Source organism: Mustelus asterias, chromosome 5 (genome assembly GCF_964213995.1).
Source record: "Mustelus asterias chromosome 5, sMusAst1.hap1.1, whole genome shotgun sequence".
Lineage (NCBI taxonomy): Eukaryota > Metazoa > Chordata > Chondrichthyes > Carcharhiniformes > Triakidae > Mustelus > Mustelus asterias.
This window is the reverse complement of record NC_135805.1, coordinates 40,872,312-40,898,931: the sequence shown is the minus strand read 5'-3', so window position 1 is coordinate 40,898,931 and position 26,620 is coordinate 40,872,312. Positions and strand designations below refer to the sequence as shown.

Sequence of the window (26,620 nt, the reverse complement as noted above, 5' to 3'; positions counted from 1 at the left end):
ATTTTAAAAAGTGTTGAGAGAATGGGGAAAATTGAGAGCACGTGAAGTGTTCTTTTGTTTTATGTAAAATTGTGTTCAACATAGAGATTTACTTTAGTAATAAAGTGTTCCTAGAATAGTTGGGGGGAGGATGGACATGGAAATTATGTCTGACTGCATTACACCATTCCTTTGGGAACCACATGAAAATTTCAGGGTGATCTTCATAGTATTTCCAGTATGATAAAACCCATCTCTGGCAACTGTATAGAGGAATTGCAAGAACATATTTTAAAATTAAAAGATACATGAATCTCTTATATAGCTTATCACAGAATCAACGGCACGGAGACATGATATGGTCTTTCCAGCTGTTAGACAGATGATTGCCTAGTTACTTCCATTATCCTCCTTATATCGCAAAATGGTAATTGAGCATAATTGGGGTTTTGGTTTCAGTGTCATTCATGTGAGTTACTATACAGGATCCCTGGCACTGTGAGGCAGCAGTGCTAACCACTGTGCCACCGTGTTAATGTCATTTTGATGAGATTAGCATTTGAACATATCAGGAAAATTAACTGCTGGGTGAGATTTCACAGCAACCAAGTTTTAAAAAACACTGTTCCTTGCATGGGTCAACTTTTTAAATAAAAATTCCGAAATAAAATTGGTTCTGATGAAAGGTCACCTTCCTGTTCATAGAATCCCTACACTACAGAAGGCGGCCATTGGGCCCATCGAGTCTGTACTGACCGCAATCCCACCCAGGCCCTATTCCCGCAACCCCACACATTTACCCTGCTAATCCCCTTGACACTAGGGTCAATTTAGCATGGCCAATCAACCTAACCCGCATATCTTTGGACTGTGGAAGGAAACCGGAGCACCTGGAGGAAACCCATGCAGACATGGGGAGAATGTGCAAACTCCACACAGTCAGTGACCTGAGGCTGGATTTGAACCTGAATCCCTGGCGCTGTGAGGCAGCAGAGCGAACCACTGCACCACCGTGCCATCCCAATGTTAATGTAATTTTGATGAGATTAGCACTGGAACATATCAGGAAAATTTACTGCTGGGTGAGATTGTGCAGCAGCCAAGTTTTAGAAAACATTATCCCTTGCATGGGTCAATTTTTAAATAAAATTTGGAAATAAAACCGGTTCTGATAAAAGGCCATCTTCCTGAAATGTTAAGCCTCCCTTCCTCACTGAATGGATACCATGGACGGAATTGTCCCAAAAACACTAAGTGTTGAATTCGCAGGAAAACTGGAGTAAATCATGCCCCAGGGGGAAGGGGGGGGGGCGGGGGCACCACCAACCCCCCCCCCCCCGACCCCCTGTGGGGCCCCGATTCAATGAGGAGCAAAGGAGAACATGTCAGGAGCAGCACTAGCTGTACCCAAAAATTAGGTTCCAAACTGATGCAGCTGCAACACAGGAATAGAACATGCTAAATAGAAGGGGCACACTACTGACAGAGCTAATCGATCCCACAGGAACAGATCAGACCAAAGCTCTGCAGTCGAGCTGCATCCAGTCGAAAATGGCAGTGGACCAACAAACAACTAACTTGAGGAGGAGGTTATATTAACATTCCCACCCTCAGTGATGGTGCAGCCTAGCTCAACAGTGCAAACGACAAAGCTGAAGCAGTTGCAAGGACCTTAAGCATGGAATGCTGAGTGGATGGCCTATCTCAGCCTCCTCCTGGGATCCCTATCCAGCCAAAAGGATTCACTCCATGTGATTACCATCTCTGAACTCCCACCCCTTTCAGAGATATTCCAAGGCTGGTTAGGAAGAAGATACTGAGCCAGTAATTAAGAAGCAACAAGAGCCCTGTTCTGTACTGTTTAGGATATGCTGTCATCACACTTTTTAAGAATATGGTGATAAACTTTTCAGCACTGTACTAGTTTCAGCTTCCTCTCTGCAACACCATGATACCTCCACTGCCAAACTCTAAAATCCTCAGGCCCCAACACTCTTCCTGGCAAAGTAACAGGTTTCTTCTTTTGATCGAACACTATCTCCAATGTCTTGACAACTCCTTCTTGAGGCTCCTGTGCCTAAAAGCCGTATTTGTTGCAAACCATACATTAATTTTCCAAAATGCCAGCCGCTTCCTGTCCACCATCACATCCTGCAATGTACTTTCCTAACTATCTCAATCAAATCAGGCCCCTTGAATCATTCTACCCATCCTTCCCAGATACAAGATCCAGCCTTAGATCCAACCAGGTCTCCTCCAAACTCAACAGAAAACTACATCCGGTCACTCTTTCCAAGGGGCCTTTTGACCACAAGGTCATCAAAAAACAATCAACACATTGACTAATAGTCAAGAGGTTACATTGGCCCAGATCTTCTGATCTCTGGATTCACAGAGGCTGGATTTAAGACCGAAGATGTGAATTGGGCCACTGGATTTTAATCTCACATCCATGTTGTTCTGAATAAAGTGAAACACATAAAAGCAAGATTTCCTAATACCTGAAAATAATTACAGCTTAATTTAAGAAAAAGAGTCAGAGATCACACTGGTCAAACTCACCTGAAAGAAGGCATTTTCAAGCTGCAGTTTATTAGTTTGATCATTGGAGTGAAGCCTGTACCAGCGGCCAACAAGATGAGCTCAGTTACTCCTGCAAGTTGTGAGTGTTTGAAGTTGCCTACTGGGCTACTCACAGATACACAGTCTCCTTTGGATAAAATATACAAACAAATTCATGAGAAAAAGCATTACCTAAGCCTAATATTGCTAGTTATTTCTGAACTAACAAAATCCCTGTCAAATTATTGAGAAAAGTTGTGATTAATTAATCTCTATTAAAAGTTTAATCTCACAAAAATTGATATAATTTCTGCGCCTACCTCCTTGGTTTGCTTTATTTTATTGAATTGTACAAAAAAATCTCCAAACCAAACTGTCAATTGTGAGTACTTCTGCGATACCAAGGACTGGAGTTTGCCACTGGAGGTGGGAACGATTCCACTTCATGACACAGCCTCCAATGCTCCTAGTGAGGAGCATTGTCAGAAGCTACAGAAGGATATAGATAGGCTGGAAATTTGGGCAAAGAAATGGCAGATGGAGTTCAATCCGGATGCATTTTGGTCGAAATAATGTAGAGAGGAGCTATACGATAAATGGCAGAACCATAAAGGGTGTAGATACTCAGAGGGACCTGGGTGTGCAAGTCCACAGATCCTTGAAAGTGACGTCACAGGTGGAGAAGGTGGTGAAGAAGGCATATGGCATGCTTGCCTTTATAGGACGGGGCATAGAGTATAAAAGTTGGGGTCTGATGTTGTAGATGTATAGAACATTGGTTCGGCCGCATTTGGAATACTGCGTCCAGTTCTGGTCGCCACACTACCAGAAGGACGTGGAGGCTTTGGAGAGAGTACAGAGGAGGTTTACCAGGATGTTGCCTGGTATGGAGGGGCTTAGTTATGAGGAGAGATTGGGTAAACTGGGGTTGTTCTCCCTGGAAAGACGGAGGATGAGGGGAGACTTAATAGAGGTGTATAAAATTATGAAAGGCATAGATAGGGTGAACGGTGGGAAGCTTTTCCCCAGGTCGGTGGTGACGTTCACGAGGGGTCATAGGTTCAAGGTGAAGGGGGGAGGTTTAACACCGATATCAGAAGGACATATTTTACACAGAGGGTGGTGGGGGCCTGGAATGCGCTGCCAGGCAAGGTGGTGGAGGCGGACACACTGGGAACGTTTAAGACTTATCTAGACAGCCATATGAACGAAGTGGGAATGGAGGGATACAAAAGAATGGTCTAGTTTGGACCAGGGAGCGGCGCGGGCTTGGAGGGCCGAAGGGCCTGTTCCTGTGCTGTATTGTTCTTTGTTCTTTGCTTCCGGAAAAATCCACCTCCATGTTGTGCCAGAGATAGGTCTGCCATCTCAATTGGTGGACCCAAGATAGGAACCGTGGTGGGATGGCACCCAGGAGGTTGCCCCAGCTGCCATTTTTGAAGAATCCCTTACAGATGCCAAGAAAGCCTCAGTTGCTGATGCATCAAAAAGAAAATCAGATATTAAGTCCTCGGCCCTCAGCGAGAGAGAGCGAGAGAGCCAATGAAAATCAATGCCTTCCCACAATTTGGTCCTTCTATGGAGTCATCTCACTGCTTCGTCCAATTGTGGCCCCACCAAAACTCTGCACAACATAAATGGGTTTCTTTCAAAGTGGCAGGCAATGACTAGTGGGGTCTCGCTGGGATCAGCGCTAGGCCCCAGCTATTCACAATTTACATCAGGGAACCAATAGTAATATTTTCAACTTCGCTGACACAAAACTTGGTGGGAATGTGAGTGGTGAGGAGGATGTTAAGAGGCTTCAAGGTGATTTAGACAAGTTGAGTGAGTGGGCAAATAAATGGCAGATGCAGAATAATATGCATAATTGTGAAGTTATCCATTCTCCGGCAGATAAACAGAATGGCATAGTATTATTTAAATAGTGATAGATTGGGAAATGTTGATGTACAAAGGGACTTGAGTGTCTTTGTACACCAGTGACTATAACTAAGCATGCAGGTACAGCAAGCAGTTAGGAAGGTAATGGTATGTTGGCCTTCATTGATGAAGTCTTCAGTGTAGGAGCAAAGATGTCTTACTGCAGCTGTAGAGGGCCTTGGTGAAGCCACATCAGAAATATTATATGCAGTTTTGGTCTCCTTATCTAAGAAAGGATATACTTAACAATGAGGGAGTGCAGCGAAGGTTCATCAGATTAATTCCTCGGATGGTAGGATTGTCATATGAAGAGAGATTGGGTCAACTGGGCCTGTATTCAATGGAATTTAGAAGAATGAGAGGGGATCTCATTGAAACATAACATTCCAACGGGGCTGGACAGTCTGTATGCAGGGATGTTGTTTCGTCTGACTGCGGGGTTACAGTCTCAGGATACGGGGTAGGTCAGTTTGGACTGAGATGAGGAGAAACCTCTTCACTTAGAAGGTGTGAACCCACCATTTGTCTCTCCCTCCAATGGGCTCACATACATCACGACCAATCTCCTCCTGTACACATACCCACAAAAATATCTACAATTGCTTCCATGCCTGTTGCAAGTCGACTCTCCTCTTACCCTCCTCATCAACCTCTTGGACCTCCACTACCAAACTCTAAAATCCTCCCATCCTCAGGCCCCAACACTCTTCCTGGCAAAGTAACAGGTCTCTTCTTTTGGTCAAACACTATCTCCAATGTCTTGACAACTCCTTCTTGGGGCTCCTGTGCCTAAAAGGAATGCACATTTGCCTCAAACCATATCTTAATTTTCCAAAATGCCAGCCGCTTCCTGTCCACCATCACATCCTGCAATGCACTTTTCTAATTACCTCAACCCAATCAGGCCCCCCCGAATCATTCTACCCATCCTTCCCAGATTCAAGATCCAGCCTTGGATCCAACCAAGTCTCCTCCAAGCTCAACAGAAAACTACATCCGTTCACTCTTTCCAAGGGGCTTTTTGCCCACAAGATCATCAAAAAACTCTTCCTCGTTGTACAACATCAGATTCAAAATGGTTGACTTCACAGCCGCTTCCCTGACACACTGATCCAAAAAGTCACCCTGCACATACTCCACAACTTTCCTTCCATAGCATCACTCTACATCTAGTCCACTCAGTCCACAGGAAGACTAAAGTCCCCCTTGATCAGTGTTCCAACCCTACCCCGCATGAGCTTCCAACTTTCCGACGCACACACTAACCCATACCACAACCACTGACATAAACAATGCCCACCAATGCCCTCTTCCTCTTGCGTTTTGGAATTCCACTCAAACTGACTTCATGCCTCCCATGTTTTTCCAAACCAGCATCAGGTAAAATAATTTTGTATTTTTAATTTGGAAACAAAGGAAGTGGTCTCTGAAAAACATGGTTTTGAGCGTCATAGCTCCTAGTTTTGAAACCTGGCATGATTTTCTTAACTTTTAGTCTTAACACGTTAAGACATTAATCACAAAAATTTAATTTGATGATCGCAAACGTTAACTGCAATTAATTCACAGCCTCATTTTAAAGCACAGATTACCTATTTGCTTTTGAAGTAGATTCATAATACTATATTATTTCAAATAGCATGACATTAATTACTGCAGCTGAAAACATGCTAAAACAGATTTGCAGCAACAAGTTATACGGAATTAACAGAAATCTGTATGCTTGTACATAATGCACCAAAGGCATAAAATATGACTCACATATTATCCCAGTCTCATTTTTCCTGCAATTTAACTCCCATGAACGAAATGTTAAGTAAAATTGACAGAATATTCTTCTGAATCTGTCAATTCAGCCCATTATGCAAATAGCTGACTTTTCACAACAGTAATATTCAGGTCACCTTACCCATCAGTCACCATCATTTCTTGTCACTGACTTGTAACACAGAAACACAGAAAAGTCAATGACTGAAAAGAGATAGGGTGGGATTTCCTTTCCCCCCACGGTGATGGGAGGTGCTATGCCACTTGCTGGCGGCGGGATCTTCTGGTTCCGTTCTTGTCAATGGGCTTTCCCGTTGAACGCACCCCTTGTCATCAGGAAACCCCGCCGGCGTAAAATGCCAGCAAGATTTCGGCAATAGTGTTATATCTGGTCAATTCTACAAACTAATATATTTTTTAAACTCAAAGCCTCAAACATCTACTCGATTCTCCACTAGTTTTTCAGTTAAATGTCATCCTTTGTGTATTGTAGCTATCCCAAAACTCCACAAGGCATACTCTGAGTTCTTATGCCAGGATTGTACCCCTAGTCGTCTGCTATAAAAAATCCCACCGGAGTATGAAGTGTTGGGAGAAGGCAGCATCTAAATAGCATGGGGCTTGAATGCATTTATGCTATTCACCTCAACTATGTCTTCTTGTAGCACATTGTTCATCATGTTGTTTGGCACTATCTATCATGTTAATTGGGGCAGACTGTGAACAGATCTAGCAACTCAAGACTGGGCATCCATGAGGCACTGTGGGCCATCAGCAACAGCAGAATTGTACAGAACTGCACCAATGTTCAGTACTATTTGTGACTTCTCAAATACCGAAGCAGCCAATGTCAAAATGCAGCAAGACCTCGAAAGTATCAAGATTTGGGTGACAACATGGACGATTCTAACCATTGCCCCTTCACCACCAATGAACAGTGTGTACTATCTACAAGGAGCACTGTAGGGATTTATCAAGGAGCCTCAGGCAGTACCTTCCAAACCTATGACTGCTACCATCTTGAAGGACAAGGTCAGCAGACAAATAGGAACACCATCACCCGGAGGCTTCCCTCCAAGCCACTCACCATCCTGTCTTGGAACTATGTCACCATGCCTTCACTGTTGTTGGGTCAAAATCCCAGAACTCCCTCCCTGATAGCACTGTAGGTATACGTACACCACAGATACCTGCAGCGGTTAAAGAAGGCAGCTCACCACCATCTTCTCAAGGGTAATTAGGGATGGGCAATAAATGCTGGCCGAACCAGCTATGCCATAACATAGAACCATGGAATCTCTACAGGGCAAAAGGAGTCCATTCGATCCAGAGTCTGCACTGACTCTCCAAAGAGCATCTTACCCAGCCCACCCCCACATCTACCTCATAATCCTGCATGCTTATCATAGCTAATCCACCTCCACCTATACATCTATCAACAAATTTAAAATAATCCACATTTTTACCATTCTTAGGGTCAAGAAGTTTCTCCTGAATTCCCTACTGGATTATGAGTGACTTCCTTATATTTATGACCTCTTGTTTTGGACTCCACCACAAGTGGAAACATTTTCCCTAGCACACCCTTTAATTATGTTAAAGCCCTCTGGCAAGCCACCTCTCACCAATAAATTCCTTCTCATTACACAACACCAGATCCAAAACAGCCTGTTTTAATAACCTATGTTGCTACATTAGTGATGTGTTTATCAGTATTCCTAGAATCCTTGGTGCTTCTATTCTACTTGATTCCTATAATTCAAGCAGTATGTGGCCTCCTAGGTCTTCCTACCCCAAAATGCACCACCTCACACTTATCTATGTTGAAATTAATTTGTCATGCCCACTCTACAAGCTCATTAATGTCTTCATGTAATTGTCACCTTTTCCCTTTGTATTAACTGCACTCCCTAATTAGGTGTTTTATCCAAATTTTGAAATTGAACTTCCAATCCGCAAGTCCAAATCATTAATGCAAGTTGTGACTGACACCACTTGCCCTTTTTTTTTGTCAGAGCTATCTTTAACCCCTACGATTTTTTGATCGTTTGGGGCCAGTTTGCGATCCATTTTGCTATGTTTCCCTGTTCAACCTTAGCTATGATTCTCCTCATGTTGAAGGTCTTGCAAAAATCTAAGATTATTACGCAGACTGCATTACCCTCGTTTAGTCTTTCTATTCATCAAATAATTTGATATGGTTGGTCAAGAATGAGATTTCATTTTGTGATCCGTGTCGACCACTCTTTCTTATATTTGTAGTTTGCCGATGTTTTACTATGATATGTTCACATTAAGATTCCAATATTCTTTCTAGCACTGATGTGAATCTAACCGGTCTACAGCTCCCTGGATTTGTTCATTTCTCCATTTCTGAATATCGGAATACCATTAACTAACTGTTCCGGTTGGTGGAAAGATCAAGAACTATAGAGGACACAGAGTTGAGGCTACTGGCAAAAGAAACAAAAAGGCGACAAGAGGAGAAACCTTTTTTGGGTAGTAAGTAGTTACGATCTGGAATGCACTGGTTGAGTGGGTGGCGGAAGCAGGTTCAATCATGGCTTTCAAAAAGAAAATGGGTAAATACCCGAAGGAAAAGCAAAAAAAGCAGGACTACTGGGAAAGAGTGGGGAGCGAGACTGGCTGAATTGTTCCAGCATGGACTGGCTCAATGGCCTCCTTCTGTGCTGTACCATTCCATGATCTTGTGAAGCATCTCCCAAAACCAGATGTTTTGATGGCAAACCCCTCAACAGCTGCCCAGCCAGGCAGTGCATGGGTGGGTAAGCTCGTCAGAAGGTTATATATTATGCACAATTGGAGTACGTATTTTTTGAAATGTCAATTTCTACTCAGAATAGGATGTAATGGCCATAATGAATTCTAAAGCATTCTAAACTGCAGCACTGATTGTTTGGACGCAAGTCATATGAAAAAACTCCACTAAATGCAAGTTCTCTCATTTATTAGTACTTAATGAGAAGAGCTGAACAGCAACATCAGAAAACAAACGACTCTTGGAAAAAAAAAACAAGGCTCAAAGGAATACAGGCACTATTAGCTGAATTTGATGGAAAATATATCAATGGGAAGTAATGAGAACAATTTATTAAGGCAATGGTTGTTGTTGCATTCTCAGCTTGCATTGGGATGTTAAAAACAACATTTCAGTGACAGAAAGGCCATAATACTTTAAAAGGCCATCCTGTATTTACTGTTGAATCTAGAAACAAAACATTTCATAGGTCAGGCTTCATGTCGCAGGCATTGAGCTAAATATTGTAAGTAGTCTCACAACACCAGGTTAAAGTCCAACAGGTTTATTTGATAGCACGAGATTTTGGAGCGCTGCACCTTCATCAGGTGATGAAGGAGCAGTGCTCCGAAAGCTCGTGCTACCAAATAAACCTGTTGGACTTTAACCTGGTGTTGGAGACTTCTTACTGTGCCTACCCCAGTCCAACGCTGGCAACTCCACATCAGAGTTAAATATTGGCCTGGATTTTGCTGTTATGGCAAAACTGTCAGCGTTCTCTATCATTACATCAATGAAACTGGCAGCAATAACTGGAATCCCGCATACGCAGTTAAAGGTGGAAATAACAACACAATTCTTAAGAAATAAGAGTAGGAATTGCACCTGCTCTGTCATCCAGTTAAGATCATGGCTCATCTGATCGTGGCCACAAATCCCACCCACCCCCCGCAACCATAACCCGTAGATTGAAAATCTAAGGCTCAGTCTCTGCTGTTCTCTAGGGTAATTAGTTCTGAAGATTAGTGGCCTTCTGGGAGAATTCTCCTCACTCCCATCTTAAGTGGGAGACCCCTCATTTGGAAACTGCCCCCTCGATCTAAATTTCCTCTCTCAGACCCATCAAATCCATTCTTAGAATTTTCAATAAGATCGCATCTCATTCTTCTAAATGCTAGCACCTGTCTGCCCAAGCTGCTTAAGCTTTCCTTGAAGAACTCCTTCATCCCAGAAATCAACCTAGTGAACTTTCTCTGAACTGTCTCCAATGTAAGTATATTACTCCTTTAATAAGGAGACCAAAACTTTGCGCAATACTATGGTATCGTCTTAATAGTGCCCGACAGTAAGATAATCCTATTTTTATATTCATTGCCCTTATAACAAATACCAACGCACCAGTTGTCTTCCTAATTGTACTTTGCATCAGTATTCACAAAGGAGAAGGATGTTATGGATGGTGAGTGTAGAAAGGAGGATGTTGACATTCTAGGACATGTTGAGATAAAAAGGGAGAAGGTATTGGAGGTTTTGAAAAACATTAAGGTGAACAAGTTCCCAGGGCCAGATAGGATCTATCCCAGAATATTGAGAGGTGAGGGGAGAAATTTCTGAGGCCTTAGCCAAAATATTTGTATCCTCTTTAGCCATGGGCGAGGTACCAGAGGATTGGAGAGTAGCTAACATTGTCTCTTCTGCCGTTCTTAAACAGAGGAACAATCTGGGAAATTACAGGCCTGTGAGCCTTACATCAGTGGTGGGGGAATTACTGGAGAAAGTTCTTAGGGACAGGATGTACTCACATCTGGAAGAGAACAGGCTTATTAGTGATAGGCAGCATGGTTTTGTGAACGGGAGGTCGTGTCTCACAAACTTGATTGGATAAAGTGGATAAATCCCCAGGACCGGACAGGGTATTCCCACGGACCTTGAGGGAAGCTAGTGTTGAACTTGCAGGGGCCCTGGCAGACATATTTAAAATGTCAGTATTCACGGGGGAGGTGCCGGATGATTGGAGGGTGGCTTAAGTTGTTCCGTTGTTTAAAAAAGGTTCCAAAAGAAATCCGGGAAATTATAGGCCAGTAAATTTGACGTCGGTGATGGGCAAGTTATTGGAAGGTGTGATAAGGGATAGGATCTACAAATATTTGGATAGACAGGGACTTATTAGGGAGAGTCAACATGGCTTAGTGCGTGGTAGGTCATGTTTGACCAATCTATTAGAGTTTTTCGAGGAGGTTACCAGGAAAGTGGATGAAGGGAAGGCGGTGGATGTTGTCTACTTGGATTTCAGCAAGGCCTTTGACAAGGTCCCTCATGGGAGGTTAGTTAGGAAGGTTCAGTCACTAGGTATACATGGGGAGGTAGTAAATTGGATTAGACACTGGCTCAATGGAAGAAGCCAGAGAGTGGTTGTGGAGGATTGCTTCTCTGAGTGGAGGCCTGTGACTAGTGGTGTGCCGCAGGGATCGGTGTTGGGTCCATTGTTGTTTGTCATCTATATCAATGATCTGGATGATAATGTGGTAAATTGGATCAGCAAGTTTGCTGATGATACAAAGATTGGAGGTGTAGTGGACAGTGAGGAAGGTTTTCAAAGCTTGCAGAGGGATTTGGACCAACTAGAAAAATGGGCTGAAAAATGGCAAATGGAATTTAACGCAGACAAGTGTGAGATATTGCACTTTGGAAGGACAAACCAAAGTAGAATGTACAGGGTAAATGGTAGGACTCTGAAGAGTGCAGCTGAACAGAGGGATCTGGGAATACAGGTACAGAGTTCCCTAAAAGTGACGTCACAGGTGGATAGGGTCGTAAAGAGTGCCTTTGGTACATTGGCCTTTATAAATCGGAGTATCGAGTATAAAAGTTGGAGTGTTATGGTAAGGTTATATAAGGCATTGGTGAGGCCAAATTTGGAGTATTGTGTACAGTTTTGGTCACCTAGTTACAGGAAGGATGTAAATAAAGTTGAAAGAGTGCAGAGAAGGTTCACAAGGATGTTGCCAGGACTTGAGAAGCTGAGTTACAGAGAGAGATTGAATAGGTTGGGACTTTATTCCCTGGAGCGTAGAAGATTGAGGGGAGATTTGATAGAGGTGTATAAGACTTTGATGGGTATAGATAGAGTGAATGCAAGCAGGCTTTTTCCGCTGAGGCTAGGGGAGAAAAAAACCAGAGGGCATGGGTTAAGGGTGAAAGGAGAAAAGTTTAAAGGGAATATTCGGGTGGCTTCTTCACGCAGAGAGTGGTGGGAGTGTGGAATGAGCTGCCGGATAAAGTGGTAAACTTTTAACATTTAAGAAAAACTTGGACGGGTTCATGGATGAGAGGGGTGTGGAGGGATATGGTCCAAGTGCAGGTCAGTGGGACGAGGCAAAAAATGGTTCGGCACAGACAAGAAGGGCCAAAAGGCCTGTTTCTGAGCTGTAATTTTCTATGGTTCTATGATTGAGTTCTTTGAGGAAGTGAGAAAAAAACTTGACCAGGGTAGGGCAGGGCAGTGGATGTTGTATGCATGGACATTAGCAAAGCCTTCGATAAGGTTCCTAATGGCAGGCTGATACAGAAGGTGAAGTCATATAGGATCTGAGGTGAACTGGTAAGATCATAGAATCATAGAAACCCTACAGTACAGTACAGATGGATACAAAACTGGCTTGGGCATAGAAAGCAGAGAGTAGCAGTGGAAGGATACTTTTCCAACAGGAGATCTGTCACAAGCGATGTTCCACAAGGATCAGTGCAAGGGGTCTCTGTTGTTTGTAATTATATATATATAAAAATGATTTGGATGAAAATGTAGGTGGTTTGATTAGTAAATTTGCAGATGATACAAAAATTGGGAGAGTAGTGGATAGTGAGGAGGATTGTCAGAGGATACGGCAGGATACAAGTCGGCTGGAGACCTGGGCCGAAAGATGGCAGATGGAATTTAGCCCGGACAAATGTGAGGTGATGCGATTTGGAAGGTCTACGGCAGAATGAAGGCATACAGTAAATGGTAGAGCCCTTAGAAATATTAGCATACAGAGAGATCTAGGCGTGCAGATCCACAGTTCCCTGAAGGTGGCAGCTCAGGTGGACAGGTTGGTCAAGAAGGCGTATTGCATGCTGGCCTTCATCTGTCAGGGCATTGAGTATAGGAATTGGAAAATCATGTTGCAGTTGTATAAGACTTTGGTTAGGCTGCATTTGGAATATTGTGTACAATTCTGATCGCCACACTCCTGGAAGGATATTGATGCATTGGAAAGGGTGCAGAAGAGATTTACCAAGACGTTGCCTGGTTTGGAGGATATGGACTACAAAGAAAGGTTGAACAAACTTGGATTGTTTTCATTGCAGCATCAGAGGATGAGGGGAGGACCTGATAGAGGTTTACAAGATTAGGACAGGCTTGGACAGAGTGAATAGTCAGAGTCTTTTTCCCAGGATTGAAAGGTCAATTAACCAGGCGCATTGGTTGAAATTGAGAGGGAGAAAGTTTAAAAGAGATGTAAGGGGCAAGTTTTTCACACAGAGGGTGGTGAATGCCTGGAATACACTGCTGGAGGTGGTGGTGGAAGCAAATTCTATAACAACATTCAAGAGGTATCTGGATAGATGCGTGAATAGGCAGGGAATAGAGGGATATGGACCAGGTAGAAGCAAGAAAATATTAGATTAGAAAGGCATCTATGTCGGCACAGACTTGGTGGGCCAAAGGGCCTATTCCTGTGCTGTACTGTTCTTTGTAATTATTTATTGTACCTGCATAATAGCTTGTGATTCATGTTTCTAGGTGACCTCGAGCCTCGAAACCTCAGCTGCAGTCTCTCTCCATCTAAACAATATTCATCTTTTATATTCTTCCCGCCAAAGTGGACAACCTCACATTTTCCCATCTTTATGCTACATCAGTCAAATTTTTGTTCTATCAATTAATCTACCTATATCCCTTTCATAGAATGCAGGAGGCCATTCAGCCCATCGAGTCTGCACCGACTCTCTGACAGAACATCTTACCCAGGCCCACCCTCTGCCCTCTCCCCATAACCCTACACATTTATCCCACTAATCTACACAGTTTGGACACTAAAGGGCAATTTAGCATGGCCAATCCACCTAACCTGCATATCTTTGGACTGTGCGAGGAAATCGGAGCACCAGGAAGAAATCCACTCAGACAAAGGGAGAATGTGCAAACTCCACAGACAAACAATCACCCAAGGCTGGAATCAAACCCGGGTCCTTAGCGCTGTGAGGCAGCAGTGCTGTCCACTGTGCCACCATTCCACCCATTTTTGCCAACTCTTTGTATCTTCTTCACAAGTTACTTTCCTACCTATCTTTGTATGGCCACAAATTTGCCTAAAATACAGTTAGCTTTTTCATCCAAGTCATTAATATGGATCATAAATATTTTGAGATTCCAGCATTGATCACCGTGGTATTGCACTAGTTACAGATTGCCATCCTGAAATTATCAGTTAATCCCAACTCTATTTCCTGTTAGTTAGCCAGTCCTGTTTCCATTCTAAAATATCACCTTAAAATCAGGAGCTCTTGTCTTGCACACCTTTAATGTAGGACCTTCTAGAATATCCTTTGGCCATCCAAATACACAATACTCCTTTATCCATGCTGCTTGTTATATTCTCAAAGAACAGACAATTGTCAGACAATTTCCACTTCAGAAAACCATGTTGAATCAGCTTGATTGAATTTTGATCTTCTAAATATCCTGCTGCAGCCTCTTTAATTATATACTCGAACATTCTCCCATTGACAGATGTTAGGCTAAATTGTCTGTATTTTTCTCCTTTCTGTCTTGAACAGAGATGTTATGTTATAGTTGTGGTTTTCTAATCCACTAGGACCTTTCTGGCATCTAGGGAATTTTGGAAGATTACAACAATGCATCCACTATCCCTGCAGTCCCTTCTTTTAAGAGGCTAAGATGCACGCCATCGGCTCCAGGGGAGCCAGCCTATAGTTGCATTTGTTTTCCTTGTATCTTTCCTCTAGCAGTATGCTTGTTTTAGAAATCACTGAATTGATGAGAACCTTCTCTTTTATTCTACAATATTGCTGTTGAACCCCGTAAATGTTATGCCTTGTTAATGAGGTGTAGCTGGGTTTTTGACAGTGCACTCAGTCATAACTGCTGATCAACCTCTCTGGCCCTGGAAGCCTAATTCTACCTTTGTTTAATGTACTTGTTTTCCTTACGAAGAACTGCACTCATTGCGATGTCAGTCTTTTCAATATTGCAATTCAATCATTTCATTGGTAAAAATATACGACATAGCTGAATCATGAACATTTTACAGCTACACTGGTGCAAGTGATTGAGAGTTGCTTCAGAAAATTAGTGATTCATTAAGGTAGGTCACAATACATTGCTGACACACTATTGTTAACAAAGTCTCAGCCTCACAAAGACACACGTTGCCATAACTTAATTAATATTCCTCTACAGAGAAAAATAAAAGTTTCTACCACCGTAAACATTAACAATTTGTACCATCCAAACACAAAATATATGAAGCAGGCACCAATAGACTGTAACATATTGAAATAAATATCAAAGAATACGCATAAGATTAAATTAGCAATTGGTTATATTTTCACAGTTCGATTCGGTGGCCTTAAATTACATCAAATATAACAAACAAGTCATGTTGAAATAAAATAGCATACATCTGAACCATTATACTGACTTTTCTCTTTACAGATCATGTGCCAACTGTGCACTTGCAATAATTATTATTTCAGTTCAGATTTCCTGTCTTATGGGTGCTGATTTAGAATGACTAAATTAATCTACGCAAGGATAAAAGTAAATGGAGTTTATTTTCAGAAGGAAGCGGTTAGTAGTTTTGATTAAGTAGTTTCTAGGATTTAATTTTGCTGATGTCTGCCTGTGTGAACCAGAAACTTGTTCTTCAATTCCAAGTACACTGTATGAATGCAGGAAACACACGGGGCAGGATTTTCTATCCCCCACGCGGCATGTTTTCCAACGGCGGAGAAGGCTCGCTATTGGCTGCCAGCGGGATCATCCAGTCCCGTCAATGTCGTTGGTATTTTGCGTGGCTCACTCACCCTGCCACTCGGGAAACCCGCCTCTCCAAGATCCTGCTGGCAAGAAGGGCGGGAAAATCCCATCCAAAGATTCCTGCTCTGAATCAATGACTGTCAGGTGAATTCTGTGAAGAACTTTTTTAAAAAAAAATAACTAAACCCAGAAAATATTTCATTTGAAATTATATTTATGATTGTGATGAAGATTACTTGTTAAAATCAGAAAACTTTGGGAACATTAATTTTCCATCCAGTCATTTGTTAATTGTCTAACACAATTTCACAATATCTAAGCTGAGTAACCATAAATCACTCCCTGCAGTTATTTGTTCATGTTTAATCACACTCACTACCCACTCTCTTTTAGCCGATTAATCAAATCACAATTAGCTTCCTAATTCTGATGCAACCTGAACTGTTGAGTCACTGGTTCAGGCAAAATACAAGAACTTTGCAAATGAAAACTATTGCAATTAATTAATCTGCATCTCATCTATCGGCACAACAGTAGGGTCAAGCAAATAAAGCCAAAATCCATTCTCTTACCCACTTGAAGCTTGTCAATAAGTGGTGTTAGCAATCCATCAGGGTAGATTTTGATCATTAAATAGATATTTGTACAGGTCAGACCACCATCGTTCGGTTCTGCATACAAAGATGGCGGCACAGGGGTATACGGCCTAACGACTTCAACATCTAGGAGAAGAGAAAAATGAAAGGGTAGAATAATAAAATCACATCTTGGCCGAGCAATTGAAGTCAAAGATGTCATTCTGGTCCAATTAGAACAAACCACATATTTACTAACAGCCATGGAAAAGGCAATGTTTTATGTCACCGGGCCTTGGAGAGAAGGGACCCCTTGATTCTTCTTTGCCCTTGGACAACAGTTTTGTGGACTATGTCCATGGTGTTTCCATGTTGAGGGATGGTCAATGTCTAGTCGTAATTCTTAGTACTGATGTTTTTAAAATTCTTTCATGGGATGTGGACATCACTGCAAGGCAAGCATTTGTTGCCCATCCCTAATCTTGAACTGAATGACTTGTTTGGTCATTTCAGAGGGTAGTTAAAAGTCAATCATATTGTTGTAGGTCAGGCCAAGTAAATGGTCTGAGGGTGGCATATAATAACTGCATAAAGGCAGAGAGCTGGCATAGAGATATTGGGCCAAATGATTTCCTTCTTTATTGTAACCCATTCTACAATTCCATTACTGAGACTAGCTTCCAATTTCAGATTTTATTAATTGAATTTAAGTTTTACCAGTTGCCATGATGGGATTGAAATTCATGTCCCTAGAGCATTAACCTGGGCTCCTGAATTACTAGTCCAGTGACATTATCACTGCACCACCGTTTCCCCACTAAATTGCAAACCATGCCTCCTGCTGGAACCACATGGATACCAGGTAAGGATTTGTTTTGACTCCGCGATCATCCGAGATCCAAACGTTTAAAATAGTGGATTAGGGAGGGTCATCATGCCAACATTACACCAGCATGATTCACTGCTGTTGGATCAGGGCTAAAGGGATGAAATGAAAATGTACTACACCAGGAAGGTAATCACAGCAGTGCCCTGCTAAGATCAAGCATTTGTTGATGAAAGTGGTTGGAAAATCTTACATTTTGCTTGAGGAGGGCAGGAGGCATTAAAGTTGTTCACAATACAGTTTATAGAGTCTTAATAGATTTTAATGTGATTTATAAATGATTGCTTGCGAATAAAAGCAAAAATCACATTGTTTTCCGTGTAGGCAATTCCCCGGTAGTGGAAAGGCACATCCTTCTAGTGGATCAATGGTTCGCAGGTAGATTTATGTTAAAAGGATACCTAATAATAAAGGAACTATTTAACACATACACCTTCATGTTTAACCTTTGCACCTTAGATGTTACACAAAATAGATTTACAAATTATTTCTCCTAATTCATGCAAGTACTTCTTTTGCATTTAGTTTACATACTCTCAGCAGTGATGAATACATGTCATTGTATATTGTTGTACCTTGAATGCTACTTTTGAGATAAATGTGTTGTCCAACAGGTATTGTCATATAACATCCAGGAGGTAGTTGAAAGCACAGCAATCTTGTGTCATGTGACACATCCACCTTTGACAGCAAGGTGCACTTCCGGTAAGAAAGATCTAAGGGTTGGGACAGGGAGGGAAGAAAGACATTTTTAAAAATACCAGAATTACTAGTATTATTAACTTTGATTTCATTTTCCCCCTCCAATTTTCATATTTTTTGTTACATTGTTGAAATTGGTTACTTGCTCATATAAATCTGTATGCAATAAGAACACTTCTCTACATTCCTTAATTCTCTCAAAGTGATGCCCATTATAACGGTTTACTACTGTAACATGTTGTGGAAGATATGCAGTGCAGCTTGCGTCATGTCATGCTATTTGATATTTCAATGCCTGTAGGCTTAATTACTACCAACAATTACAGTCCTCAATGGCAAAGAGGCATGTTCATGGAGAAATTGACACACTTGGTGCTGGCTCAGTTGGCTGGATAGCCAGTGTGGATCAGATTACCATCAACAGCATGGAGTGCGATCCTTCTCCTGGCCAGGGTGGATGCAGGACCCACCTCCTTGCCCAACGTGGGGTGGAGATTGCAGTGCTGTGGGATGAGGTAGAGAGCTGAGGAAGGGAGGAAGTGTTGAAGTAGAGGGTGGTCTCATGCATTCCCTTGGCACTAATCAATGTTGGAACCTGAACGGGGAGGGCTAGATTTCTTAGACTTAGTATTCTTGTCCATCTTGCGCTGAATGATAAAATAAGGTGAATTAATCCCTTACTGGGGGTGGGGAGAGAATCACCAGTCCTGGCAGGAATCCCAATGGCTCACTGAATAGGGCATCATCACTAAAACCGGATTGCTGCCGTTTGAAACTTTTCTAATCCACCCGACCCGTCCCGCTGGCTCTGATCAGGTTCCTGACCAGAGCAGAGCAGAACATGATGATTATACAAAAGTGTCAATTTAAACGTCATTAGCGGGCTTGAAGCCCGATTCAATGCCCTCCTGCCGTCATTCACCCACCTCGCCAGTGGGATCTGCACCAGGCAGGCTTTGGTGCTGGTCATGACCAATGTGGACTTAGCACGTTGGGCGCTGAGGGGAGGTCAAGGAGGCAAGTGTGAAATAAAAATAAAATATACCCCTCTGATGCTGCCAGGCTGCAGAGAGCATCCCCCAAGGGTCCTGGGATTTGGGTGAGCTCGGGCTGGGAACAAGGGGTTGACCTCCCCTGGGTTGGGGTCTTGTAGCTAGGGAAACCTGAATATCAATCTTGGCATGGTGATTTCAGACATCCATATAATCGAAGTCTTCATTCTGGTCTGTGGACTGTGAAAAAATTGAAGTGGCCTGGTCACTTTAATCTCCATGTCCCTTGGAGACCTGATGTGGAGATGCCGGCTTTCGGTATCTTGTCTGCTTTCTTGCATGTTTGTAGAAACTTGATGTCTGTGTCGATATGTGCGATCTTCTTGGAGATCCTCTCCACTTGGAGCCGGCAGTTTGCGATGTCAATGGTAGTCATGATGTGGAGATGCCTTGGAGACCTGGCAGGCTTCCAAATCACAGCACCACTCCATTCTGCAGAAAGGGATCCTCTTTCTCTCTGTCAGAGGCTGCAGGTGTTGGAAGGTCCCTTTCAAGTCCTCTGACTGACAAGAGAAGTCACTTTCGGTGGGGAGAGGGGGTGTAGGGAGGGAGGTGTCCCTTCTTCACAGCTGCTCACTCAGCCCCATATATTTAACTCTACATTTATTCCTAGTGTCAGTCTTCTTAGAGAGCACAGATGTTTGGAAATCCTTTGAGGCAACTTCAAAAGCATCTAATTGCTCTCAGTTCCTCTTTTGTGTAAACACTTCCCTTAAACAATGGTGGGGATAATACAGAGGTATTCAACTGTGAAGGGAAAGATAAACACTGTATACCGTGCAAAAACCATTCAACTGTCCGTCAATGTCTTGTCAAACTGCACCAGAACGGGCGAGAACCTGATCGGGCCTGGCCAGGTGAATCAGCAAGAAGTCTCACAACACCAGGTTAAAGTCCAACAGGTTTATTTGGTAGCAAATACCATAAGCTTTCGGAGCGCTGCTCCTTCGTCAGATGGAGTGGAAATGTGCTCTCAAACAGTGCACAGAGACACAAAATCAAGTTACAGAATACTGATTAGAATGCGAATCCCTAAAGCCAGCCAGGTCTTAAAGGTACAGACAATGTGGGTGGAGGGAGCATTAAACACAGGTTAAAGAGATGTGTATTGTCTCCAGACAGAACAGCTGGTGAGATTATGGTATAAAGCTTATGGTATTTGCTACCAAATAAACCTGTTGGACTTTAACCTGGTATTGTTAAACTTCTTACTGTGTTCACCCCAGTCCAACGCCGGCATCTCCACATCAGGTGAATCAGGTCAGGTTTGACACCCATTGTGAATCCCTTCTTAGCTCTGATGCCTAATTCAGTGGGCTGTCAGGCTTCCCACCAGCGGCTGAGGGGCCCAGTGAATCCACCCCCTACATCTTACAAAATATTGTTCAAATGGGACAATTATACATATTCATACCTCCATCAGTACGTTTTTTGTACGAGTTATGATGTTCCTGTGGTTTTCCGAGGTCACTCCATAGAGCACTGTTGAGCTTTTTCAGGCTCACTTCTATTTTTCCCACCTTACTGGCGCAGTGCACTTAAAAAAAAATGCAATTTACTTATACTAAGCAGGACATATAGAAAATGGTATTTAACAGAAAGCAGAACAGTATAGGAGGACTGCATTAAATTCCCAATGCATCATTAGGCTGGAGACAAAGTTGTAATTATCAGAAACATACACCCTTTTGTTGAACGTGAACTTTAAGGCTAATTTAACAGAAAACCTGGGAAATCCCTGTCTAAATTACTGATATGTGTTATGGGCAGGATAAAACCAAAGTCGACATTATGGACTCAGAAAATTGTCCTTGTATTTCGTGTGAACAATGGAGAGCTTCCAAAATATATTGATATTTTAGAATCATAGAATCCCTACAGTACAGAAGGAGGCCATTCGGCCCATCGAGTCAGTACCGACCACAATCCCACCCAGGCCCTATTCCCACAACCCTCATTTACCCTGCTAATCCCCTTGATATTAGGGTCAATTTAGCATGGCCAATCAACCTAACCCGCACATCTCTGGAGTGTGGGAGGAAACCGGAGCACCCGGGGGAAACCCATGCAAACATGGGGAGAATGAAGCCGGAATTGAACCTGGGTCCCTGGCACTGTGAGACAGCAGTGCTGACCACTGTGTATTGTGCCGCCCTTTTATTGATGCATTTTCCGAGATTAGTACAAATGAGATGTTCAAAGAGATATACATGCAAACGGGCAATTATCTTGCAAGGAAGTAAATGCAAAAATATTTTCAAGTATGAACAACATTAAATGATAATTTCACTACAACCTGAAAACAGGCAATATTATTAAAATTCTACATACCAGAAACTACCTCTCGTACTTCATGACTTAGTTCTATATAAGAAAGAGGTATTTTGTTAGTATTAGAAAATATTTTAAAACATTTACAGTTGAAGCAAAACAAAATCTATACGTATGACAAACTGACATCAAAACACTGGAATGTCGGCTAAATGCTGTGAACTACTGAGTGCATTTATGCTCCCATTGGCTGAATGGGTGAAAGACATTGCATGGAACCAAGCCAGATATTAGATGGAAAGATTCCAAGATCAATGTGGTGAGTGACAAATGACCCAATCTTAGCCTGATTATTTGTTCTCAGGTTGTGAGCCATACTGGCAAGGAAACATTGATGACCCATCTGTGTTTGCCTTAAACCGCTGATGAAGCATCTTCTGCACAGCGATTGTTTTCACAACTGAGTGGCACGCTAGGATAAATCCCAATCAAACGGGCTTCTTTGTCCTCGACAGTATCGAGCTTCTTGAGTGTTGCATCGTGCAGAAACATGGAGCATATCCCATCATATTCCTGACTCGTGCTTTGTAGATGGTGGACAGGCTTTGGGGAGTCAGCAAATGAGTTTTCCATTGAATAGCTAGCCTCTGACTTGTTCTTGTAATCTGGGTGTTTCAGTTAGGTTTCTGGCCAATGGTAACTCCCAGGATGTTAACATGTCAGGTGATGGTAATGCAGTTGACTGTCAGGGGGAGATAGTTAGCTTCTCTCTTGTTGGGGATGGTCACAGCCTAGCATTTGTGTGGCATGAATGTTACTTCCCAGGCCAGGCCTGAGTGTTGCCAGGCCAGGTCTTGCTGCATGCAGGCAGACCTCCTCAGTAAGGAGTTGAGAATGGGTACCCAAATACTGTGCAATGATTATTGTTGAGTAAGGATTACTTAACAGCATTACCAATTACATCTTCCATCACTTTGCCACTGGAAACCTGACATAGATGCAAAGGATATCCCTTCCATCTAACACTGATGTTGCTCCATTGAACTATCTGTCATTGATGATCTTTCGCTGTAAACAACTTCTCTCTCATTTTAACCGACTGTTTCTAGTGCTCTCAATTTCATATCTTGCGAAATTTTCAAATGTTTCTCCAGAAAAAGAGATCTAATCAATTCCTTTCTGCTCTAATCCCCTGGCTGGAGATTTCAATGTTTATCATTCTCTTTGGTTCTGCTTCAGGTAACATGGCTTTGAATTCTTCATGGCTAAATTCCCTTTTTACTCCAGAATCAAGGACAACATCAAATTCCCCCATTTCACTGCAAGTTTACTTCTTTAACCTTCCATATTCATCCCGTCCATCTTAATTTCTAACCTGAGGTACAAGGAGCTCACGCATTTCATCTTCAAAATGGAGGTTAAGCTGACCTTCTGTGGAATTTCGTCAGGATGTTTCACTACATTATAGGCCGTTGGTAAATGTGACAAAACTTGCATGGGTCATCATCCTCTTCTTAAGATCCCATATTTTTAGGTGAGTGGACAAAGAAAAATTTCCAAGATCATCAAAAATGCCGGAGGTAGTCCATGCCCTGTTTTAACATCTCCTACTTTCTTCTAATTTAGGCTATCACAAAAAAATTCTACTTGTAGTTTTCGTTTTTAAAATATTTAGAACAACAGGAGGGAATGGTTTTCTTTAAAATAGCTTAATCCGTTTATTTCACAACTTGGTGCTGACCCATCTGAGCTTTAAGCGTGCAACATTGAACAAATTCAGGCTTGAATTTTAAACAGACAAATTTTCAGCAATATATTAGCAAAGCCTTCAAAAGTACAATATCAATGACAAATAATGAACATACAGAATGAACACACTCATCTAATTTTCTGATTTCGTTAACCAAGTGAAGCACCTACATACCAAGGTGAAGGATATAAGAATATTCTTCTTGACGAACTTCTGTTCTTAACACACCACTTTCCAACTCTACAATCACGGAATCTGAGTTGATGTCCTTTGAAAGAATTTTTCACAAATTAAGAACTGCCACAAATTCTATGCTCCCCACAATTAATAGGTTTAGAATAAGAATTTAAATAAGCAGATTTATATATACGTGGAATAACTGCTCATTTCTCATGCAAGTAGCATTTCAATTACTGGTACCATTATGTAAATCATAATCATATCAAATTCCTTCCTCTCTTTTTGAAAGGAATGTGTGGTTTGTGAGTTGGTACCAGAAAAGGTGATCATTAAAGCTGATTATTATAAACACTTAACTAAAGCACTTGAAGTCTGTCAGAGAAAGGATTCTGTCATCGCTACCCAATCTGGCCTCAATGTGATTGAAGTCCAAGCAGCAGTTCACTCTTCATGGCCTAGCAAGATAACCTGCTGTGCAAACTAAAACAATTGAGGATGGGCAGTAAAACACCTGAGCCAATGTCACCAATGTCCTGAACGCAATTTTTTAAAAAAGCAATACTTAATAAGGGTAGTGAGTTGTTGTGATCTGAAATGCACTGAACACAGGTAGAAACTGTTTCTGTAGAAACAGATGGCCAGATATCCGGGTTCTCCAACTGTGCTCATTATGAAATCTTGGCTGAGAGCTGCAACTGACAAATATATTTGCTCAGCAGGGATTTTGTTTTGACAACTGAAATAGATTGTTGGTCTTTGATTGATTTGGTATGTTTATGTAGTTAGAGTAAGTCGTTCCGTGATCTCTTTTGTCAATGTTTCAATATTTATTTGGACAAGATTATCAAGTGTAAAGTGGTTGTGGCTTACGTGCTTGGTTGACATTTTAATAGGGTTATAAGCATAGCATTTTTTTTCCAAAGAAGATTTCTGAATGGGTGTTTCTTTTCCCTCAGCATTGTTATTGTGTGGCTCATTTGTTCTGTGCATTTTGGGTAAATAAGCATGTAGGTCAGGAGGGCTCAGGGGGTGGGTAGGTGCGAGGGGTCATGGAGATGGGTGGGTGTGAGGGATTTCTTCATTCTTTGAAAGGATAAGGGCATCGCTATCAGGTCAGCATTTATTACCCATCCTTAACTGCTCTTGAACTGAGTGGCTTGCTAAGGCATTGCAGTGGACAGTTAAGAGTCAACCATTTTGCAGTGGATCTGGAGTCACATGCAAGCCAAGCCGGGCAAGGACAGCAGATTTCTTTTCCTAAAGGACATTAGTGAACCAGATGGGAGCTTACAACAATTGATGATAGTTTAATTGTCACTATTACTAGCTTCCAATTTCAGATTAATTAATTAATTGAATTTAAATTCCATAAACTGAACTCTTGTTCCCAGAGATTAGCCTAGGCTTCTGGATTACTAGCCAGTGACATTACCACTATGTCAGTCTCCCAAAAGGGGTGAGGGGCTAACTGGGTGAAAGGCTTCTGAAGCAACTGTGGAAACTGAAGGGGGTTTTCTATCAGGGGCACTTGCTCACCCCCTTGGCTACCTGCGCCCTGCTTCAGTGGCCGACGGGCACAACTCCATCCTGCACCCGCTCCCTGGAGTGAAAATTGCACAATTCAGGGCACATTTGTACTGAAACTGTTCTGGCAAGTTGGGAAATTTCTCATCTCGAGCTACCAGCTTCAGTGGCCAAACTCTGGCCCTGGAATTTCAGTGAACAGTAAAAAAAGAACAAAGAACAAAAATATGGTGGATAAAAGGGCATCAAACAATTTAAAAGTAAAGAAGTTTGAGGCAATGTGTGAAAAAGAATGTATGTGCAGAGAGTGGGGAGATGAAAGAACACAGGCGTAAGGTGATCACATGTTTATCTTATTAAACAGGGAAAAATACAGAACTAGGGGATTTTCACAGGAACTTCATTGCAGTCTTAATGTAAGCTTACTTGTGACACTAATAAATAAACTTAAACAGTGGCAGACTGTCACCCAGCTTGAAGACTCCTGAGGGAACTGAATCAGTGCTCAAATAGGAAAGCCGGAAAGCGACAGAAATAGTGACGAGAAAACTACACACCATGAAAAGTGTACAGAATTAATAGTGACACAAAACACACGCTTTACAGATACAGATTCTTGACAATATCAACTAGTTGACCTCCCATGACATTACACAGAAGTCAGAGGATATGCTGGCCGCTTTACCAAACTCCAAAAGCTCCTCCAGAGCTTTGAAATCCCATACATCTTGCTGCCGTGCTGTTTAGCCCAGGTATCCCTCCTCACTGCTGCCAGACCCCGTAACCTTCTCTCCCATTTCAGACACCAGGAATCTTCTGAAAAAGAATAGACAAAATGCACTAGGGTAGGAGTAGATTCCTGGCATTTTGGAGCACTTGGGTAGGGCAGGCATCAAGGATTTACTGCTCCTTCCCTTCTGCTCCCTTCTTCTTTAATATTCCCTTGATTTACCCAGATTTCTTTTTCTCTCATTTTATGACTTGTTCTGTTTTTCAACATTAGCATGCGCTTCCCACTGGGAAAGTGAGGGGGACCTTCCATTTTGATGAACTACAGTGAAATCCTGCAGTTTGCTAAGACTATGGTTAAACTACTGAGATTGGACAGCTGTATGAAGATTTCATCTGGTGTTTAGGATAACGGGATAAATATGTTTGGGAGAGGGAGGTTGCAGAGTTGAAAGAGGAGCAGGGATGGAGGATAGGAGGGCCAAGGAAAGGACGAAAGAAAAGAGACCGGGAGGGAGGAAAGAAAGTGTTGATGGTTGTAAGTTGGGAGGGGGAAGTGGGGGAGCTACTGAAATAGGAAAGTTGAGGGTTGGCATTATTCCAACAGAGTAAGGCATAGAGAAAATTGGTAGCCAGTGACATTTATTTACCCTGGGTTCACCCCCCCCCCCCACCTTAACATTTCTCTCTTCTGCTTCATCTTACCCACCAGTTGCTACCCAATTTCCCCCTCCGCACTTCCTCCTTTTATAGCTCCCATCCACAGCGTTTCTGCTCCCCACTATGCTCATACTCTCCCTACCCATTTCCTTCTATTCACTGGTAAATATACTGCCACTTTAACTACAAAGCCAGTTCGAGCTTAAATGAATGTAAAAATAATTACAATTGCGACTTAGAGGCAGAACAGCTTGGCAACT

The 26,620-nt window shown here is 42.2% G+C and overlaps 1 protein-coding gene across 5 annotated transcripts in view; it reads right to left on the bottom strand.

The window, feature by feature from the left end:
• cyb5r4 (cytochrome b5 reductase 4) overlaps positions 1-26,620 on the bottom strand; it is a 120,148-nt gene that overhangs the window by 29,921 nt on the left and 63,607 nt on the right. For all 5 annotated transcript variants that reach the window (XR_013497752.1, XR_013497753.1, XM_078212455.1 and 2 more), the window contains exons 8-13: positions 23,442-23,535; positions 21,578-21,610; positions 20,661-20,783; positions 18,068-18,208; positions 16,604-16,753; positions 2,542-2,689 (exon numbers count right to left, since the gene is read on the bottom strand). Coding sequence is in view for 3 of the 5 variants with exons in the window: in XM_078212455.1 (XP_078068581.1) it covers positions 2,542-2,689; positions 16,604-16,753; positions 18,068-18,208; positions 20,661-20,783; positions 21,578-21,610; positions 23,442-23,535 (689 nt within the window). In the remaining 2 variants the exon portion in view is untranslated. The remainder of the gene's footprint in view (positions 1-2,541; positions 2,690-16,603; positions 16,754-18,067; positions 18,209-20,660; positions 20,784-21,577; positions 21,611-23,441; positions 23,536-26,620) is intronic.